Source organism: Miniopterus natalensis, chromosome 15 (assembly GCF_054644295.1).
Source record: "Miniopterus natalensis isolate mMinNat1 chromosome 15, mMinNat1.hap1, whole genome shotgun sequence".
Classification (NCBI taxonomy): domain Eukaryota; kingdom Metazoa; phylum Chordata; class Mammalia; order Chiroptera; family Miniopteridae; genus Miniopterus; species Miniopterus natalensis.
In genome coordinates, this window is record NC_142095.1 from 45750008 (window position 1) to 45756663 (window position 6656).

Below are 6656 nucleotides of genomic sequence, written 5' to 3' on the forward strand. Positions count from 1 at the left end.
TTCCAATGGAAAATAATACAATAATAAGTAATAATACAAGAATAAACTCTGTGTTTCACATACTCACAACTGTAAAAATACTTTTGCGACATCCTGTATTGGAATAAACTGATGTTTCCTCAAGAGAAATACCCTGTTAAAGTGTTTCAGCTTCTATCAGGCATTTTATCAAATGTCAATGACATCAGGTGAGTTAACCAGCAACCTCCTTAGCTGCTAAGGATCTTTCTTTACTTTGAGGGTTCCAGGCATGTCTTAAATGCCTGCACACACACACACCCCTTTTCTTGGCACATCAGTTTACTGAGACAGTGTTTGTCTTCCCCAAGCAAAATAATTGGTGGGAGTCTATTTTTTAGCCAAATTACAATCCACTAAAGGAAACCAAGCTGGCATCTCCCCAATTACGGCTCCAGTTATCAATCGACACAATTGCCGGGGCAACTAAGGAAAGATGTTTTCAGGGTGCAGTCTTGGCCGACCCAGTGAGCGCTGCCTCAGGAGCAACTGCACAGCACCAAAGCATCCTGCCTGGAGAGGCAGCGTTGTCTGGAGACAGGCTGCTCTGCATAATTAAAACGACCTCACAAAGCTACCACTGCTCTGGGCTTTCCATGTCAGCTGCTTCTGAATGCAACTCCTGAAAGCCAGCCTTTTAATGCTGGAGTCGAATATGCATTTATCAGCAAAGCTGAACTGTTAAAGGGATTACAAGAAGCTTAGAATCCACTGGCAGTTCATTGATCTGGTCTTGCAAGCCTCATCTCCACACGCCCTTTAGAAATGGCTTTGGTCTGTCCCCTGGTTCTTGGTTGCCTTTGATTTTTTTATTTCAGCACCATTCTCATCCAAGGGAGAGGGGCTGCTTCCTCTAGCCTTGATTCCAAAAGGTTCTCAGATTCCTTTCTTCTAAAACTAAGGGAAGCTATTTGCATATTTCCCTAGATAGTGATGGAGACCAGGGATTGGCTAATATTTTCTGTAAAGGGTCAGGCATAAATGTTTTTGGCTTTGCTGGATATACAATTGGTTGCAACTACTCAACTCTATCTATGGTTATAGCCGGAAAACTGCCACAGACAATATGTAAACTAATGGGAGTGGCTTTAATCAGATAACTATTTATGGACACTATAATTCGAATTTCATGTAATTTTCATATGTCATGAAATAGTATTCTTTTGATTTTTTCCCCCCACCCATTAAAAATGTAATGTGAGCCAAACAAAACAGGAGAAGGGTTGGATTTGGCCAGCAGGGTGTAGTTTGTCAACCCCTGGTCTACACCATTGCTATTGAAAGTGTGATCCCTGGACCAGCAGCATCAGAATCACCTGGGAACTTGTTAAAGATGCAGAATCTTATGCGCCTGCCTCCACCCAGAATCAGAATCTGCATTTGAACAAGACCTCCTGGTAATTCACATGGAAGTTTGAGAAGTCCTGGTCCAGACCACAGAATTTAGAAGTCACACAGAATGGGAATACCATTGACTAGCTGGCTGTAGAGCCTTAGGCGAGCTGTTTAACCTCTCTGAGACTCAGTTTCCTTATCTATTAAAATGGGTAGAAATAATTGCAATCATCTCCAAAGACTGTTGTAAGGGAAAGATAGGAAGGAAGCCAAATACCTGCCTGGCTTTTCAATGATTTAAAAGTGCTGGCTAATGTCCCAGAAGGCTGTCTTTTTAAAATTGTATGCGGAAAGATGAGAATGCCCACTCAGGATTTACAAGCTACAATCACTTCTGGGACCTGACAGGTCACCTAAATTTTGAAGATGTCCTTGACTGCAACTGGAATGCTGGAGACCACGGTGAGCCGAGATCAGCCCCCTCCAAAGGGACTGCACTCCTGCCTGCCAGTTACTGTCACGAAGTAACAGTCCCATGTTAACACACACTTGTATTTTCCGACAGAAGCTGGAGCCTGGATTTTAAGGTTAGAAAAAGCCCCCTTGTTTAACACACTGTGCAGACCAAACAAAAGCCATCTGCAGGCTGGAGGTGGCCCAAGGCCCTCTAGTTTGTGACCTCTGCCTTAGAATAGAGAAGTAATAAGAGGAGGTGAGTCACAAGGACATGAGCCTGGGTTTTAAAGCCAAATCCCAGCAGCTCTGAGCCTCAGTTTCCTCATCAGGAAAAGAATCACATCTACTTCACAGGGTTTGGTGAGGGTCAAAGAGAAAGGTATGTAAAACCAGGAGGCAGGCACAGCTCCGGACAGTCAGTACTCACCGTTAGTACTGCTGATGTTGTCTTGCTAGTATTTTAATTCATCAGTGCCTAGGCATTCCAAGGGTAAACCTTCACTGTAAAAATGGCTGTTTTTCTCTCCCTGCTCAATCTGGTGGTAAGCAAGCCCAACGAACCCCTGCTCAGAATGCTGTCTCACACTAGAGCCTGCAAGTGCTTAGTTATTAATGATTGTGCTCTGGCCGTAGCCACGAAGATGCCTTAATAGGCCAGGCCTCTTTGGGGTTAGCCCTAGGCTGCCTGGAGGTGCTTTTTCTCAGGGCTTGGTCACCTGTAGGGAGCAGTACCCACCTTTGCTCCCCAGCTGTCCCAGATCAGATGGAGGACAGCTGACAACTGTGAGCCCTCTGCCCTCCTTTAGAAATCTTTAAAAAAAATCCCCGCATTTGCCACCGAAAGGCGTGGGTGAAACAGGGAGAGTGTGGAACATCCCCATGAACTAAGAGACTTCCACAGGACCTTAGGCATCTTCCCCACACAGAGTGCGCCCCAGGGTGTGGAGAGCCCTCAGCATGCGCAGTGCCCGGGGTTCTAAGTCAGGCTCCTCCACCTTTGATGGCACAGGAATCCCAGAGGGGCCTTGTCAAAGTGGGGCTCAGGCTCAGAAAGTCTAGGGCAGGGCCTGAGGCTTTGCATTTCTAACGAGCTTCCAGGAGATGGCGACACTGGTAGTTTCTGCCCAGGGTTTGAATCTGCAGGATCCTCCTCTCTGGCTTCATTTAGGTCTCTGCTCAAATGTCACTTCCCCAAACAGTCCTTTCCTAGCCACCTTATCTAAATGTAATTAGTGTTCAATGAGGGCAGGTATCCTGTCTGTTTTGTTCCTTGCCTATCCCCAGCACCAGCAGAGTGCCTGGCATGAAGCAGGCCCTCAAATATTTGTTCAGTAGAGAAATCCCAGTGTGACGGCTGAGGAAAATGAAAATCAGGGAGCCTCAGCCTTTTGCCCAAGGTCACAGGGCTTGTCAAAGCCAGAGCAAGACACCAGCCCAGCTCTGTCTAGACTTCAAAGCCCTCGCTCTCTCCTCCACACCAGAGGGGGAAGCAAAGTTTGTTTACAACACGCTTCCTCCCTAGAACTTAGTGCCTTTGTGCTGGGGGCAGTAACACAATTCGGTTCTGCTTTGAGGAGATGCCTGCTGTGTAGACAGTGGACTTCAGGGGGACCAGTGTGGAAGCAGAGCGGCTAGTGGAGAGGCCAAGTGGAAATACTTAGAGTGCCTTGTGGTTTGGGGTCAGGGAGTTCGCTCTCCGTGGGTCAGCCAGTTGGCCAGCCTTTTCCTCCCATCTGGGCACAACTGTCTCTCCAAGCAGAGGGGTGGAAAGTGAGCACACTATGGATTTCAAACTGCCAAAAAGAATATTGTACTGTAACCCTCTTCTCTGAAAGGTCACCCCAAAGTATGCCAGGGGGGAAAGGAGGGGCAAAAGCAAGGGGCTGCTTCCTTCCCAGAAATGGGTAGAAATGCCATAAACACCCCATTCATGGAGCCCAAGGAGGCCTTTCTGCTGCTAGTGAGGAAACTGCTTCACATGAAAACCTGTCTCAGCTCATGAAAGGGTCTGTTGCCCAAAGAAAGGCGCCATAACGGGCTGAAAATGCAACACCTGCTCTTCCAGCACACAGTCAGCGGTGAAAGAGGCTTCGGGTTCTCCGGGAAGCGGTGGTCCTGGAAGTCAGTCCAGGACACCCAGCCGCCTCAGATAAGCTATGCTTCCTCCTGAGAGTGCTGGACAGGAAGCTGGAAATAACAAGCAAAAGTCGCTAATATGTACTGTGGGCCTAGTACTGGGCAAACAATCACACCGTGAAGTAAGGTCATGTTCCCACTTAACGGTTAGGAAACCGAGAACTAGGGAGAGTAAGTGACTGACTAGAAGCAGAGGTCACGTGGACCGAAGGAGGGGAGCCAGGTACAGCCCACACTGTGCCACTGCCCCACAGGCCGCCAGCCCGTGAGCCCAGTGCTGCAAAATCAGGGAAGCTGAAGATCACTGTCCGTTTATCACTCTGCCCCTGACCCCCATTCAAGCACAAGGTGGATGGAGAAGGGTGCAATCAGTACTCCTGGACCCCGGATTTGGTTGACAAAATAAAACTTCTACACCTATTCCCACGTATCACCCACTTTCACAGTTGGGCCCCACAGCGGTAGCCCAGAACACACCTATTTAAGCCACAGCATTGGCAGGGCTGATGGACGCCTAAGTCGGCCCATTACATATTTATAAGGTCCCCTGGCCCTGCCTCTGACACACACATTATTAAATGCTCGGGAGCCACAGGGCTGGGCTCAGTGTCCTGAAACAAAGGCAAAGAGGCTGCCAGACCCATCTGAGGCAGGAACAAAGCATTTAATTTCTGAAGGAGCCAGTTGGGAGTTTCCTTATAACTGGGTGCCCAGCACACGTCACGGACTGGGAGAAAGTGGAGACGCACACACAAAAGGAGAGGGAAAGATCAAAGCAGGCTTTTCTCCCTGGTGTCCAGAAACAGCCCTCTTCAAAGGGGCATAGGAGCGGTGGGGAAAGATGCAATAATCAAAGAGAGAACGGGTTCTGAGGTCGGAGAATTTTCTCCTGTCACTGCTTTTTCCTTTCCATGAAGTTGCCAAAAAGGATCCACCTCTTCTCTTCATATCTCCAAACTGAGAGCCGGCAAGCCTGCACCCCAACTTTTCCCAACCGGAGCCCCAGCAGCCAGATGCACTGGGAGGGCACCGCGATCCCTTGTCTCCCAAACATAATCATTCCAATCCAGGCTGGGGCTGCCTGGAAGTCAACATTCACGGCACATTAATAAGAAACATCTGGCCACCGAAGAGGGTTGACACAGCGCAGACGGGCAGTGGTGGATTTGCGGTTGGGACCCAGAGTTACAGGGGCTGAATTAAAAACACAATTGGAAAACACCAGCAGTGGCTCTTGGAAACAATTCCATGCCAAGTCGAATTGTTTGGGGCTGAGTGATTTAGATACAGAGTATGGGTTTGAGGGACCCAACACTCCCACATCAGGGAAACGCTCCCCTGCACCCCCCAGTGTCTGGCCACCACTTCCACCTCCAATATTTGTAGCAGATGTAGTCCCACTCTTAAAGGAATAGCCTTTGCATTCTTTCCATGTGGCTTACAAGTGAGATTTACAAAAGGAGAGAGATAGATGTGCGTACGTACATTTCTCCACACACGCACCCACCTATAACGCACCCCTTGTGCCTTTAGAAATCAGATTTAAGGCGTCCTACCTCCATTGATGCAAGGCAAACCCGGGGCACTGGTCACCACAGGCGTTACATGGCTGGCCTCTCTCGATCCGCCCCAGTCCGGTCAACTTCAAAACAAAAAGACAACACACTATGTTTCGACCACAGAAGCTCCCTCCAAAGCCCCACTCGTGTCCCAGGCAGTGTCCCAGGCGGGAAGCCCTACTCTTCCCACCCGGCTCCCATGTTCCTCTCAGAGGCGGGGGACCTGGGGAAGGACGCTGCCAGCGCCCCAGGGTGGTCTCCTGCCTGGGACGGGTGTTCCCACCCAGGGGGCTGCCTCTGGTGAGGGGCACCGAGCCACCAAGAAACGGCCATGGCTGGGGCTTTGTCTCCCTGAGACACCTTGGTCACGGGTTTCTAAGAAACAAAAGCAAGACCTTTCCAAGAGTCCCCGAGAAGCAACAGTGGCGCGCGCTCGCCTCGGAGCAGCCTGGTGCTCCCGGGAAGGGGCAGCACAGGACACCCCAAAAGACAGACCCAAAGTCAAGTCCGCGGCTGCAGCGCCAAGGCGCCCAGACGCCGGACGCGGGCGCTTTCGCGGTGGGCTTGGGGTCTGCCTTAGGGGAAGGGGCGAGGGAGAGGGCTTTCGGGGGAGCCCCGAACTGCGACGCGGGGGGCCACAGCTCCCGTCTCCCTCTCGCCCACGCTGGGGATCCGACTTAACCCCTCCTCGCCCGGAGCCCCCGCGCGCTCAGGACGCGCCCCGCCCGCCAGCGCCCGGCTTACCTGGGGCCACAGGTGCGCGGCCGCCGGGCCCAGGGGGGCCGGACAGGGGCGCTGGCGGCGGCCCAGGGGCGCCCGCAGGTCCGCCCCGCGCCGCTGGGGGACACTCACCGAGCGGCTGGAGAGTCTTTTCCGGGAGCTCCGGCTGAACATGGCCGGGCGCCTGCCGCTCGCGGCGTGGCCGTCGGTCGGTCCGCGGCTGGGAGGGCGCGTCGCCTGGACGCGCACCCGGCGGCCTGGCTGTCTCCGCCTCGCGGCCCGCTCGGCCCGGAGCGCACGCCCCCTCCCCGCGCCGCCCGCCCGCCCGCTCTCCGCCCGCAGGTCCCTCCCTCTCTCCCGGCGTCCCCCGCCCTGCGCGGCTTCGCCCCGCGCCCCCCGCCGGCCCTCCCGCCCCCTCCCGCGCCCCCCTCC

The 6656-nt window shown here is 52.5% G+C and overlaps 1 protein-coding gene across 1 annotated transcript in view; it reads right to left on the reverse strand.

The window, feature by feature from the left end:
* Nucleotides 1–6452, reverse strand: part of PRICKLE2 (prickle planar cell polarity protein 2) — a 299561-nt gene extending 293109 nt beyond the window's left edge. Inside the window, exons 1-2 of the mRNA XM_087825085.1 lie at nt 6357–6452; nt 5502–5587 (exon numbers count right to left, since the gene is read on the reverse strand). Coding sequence (XP_087681211.1) covers nt 5502–5587; nt 6357–6398 — 128 coding nt within the window. The 5' untranslated portion in view covers nt 6399–6452. The remainder of the gene's footprint in view (nt 1–5501; nt 5588–6356) is intronic.
* Nucleotides 6453–6656: the final 204 nt, after the last annotated feature.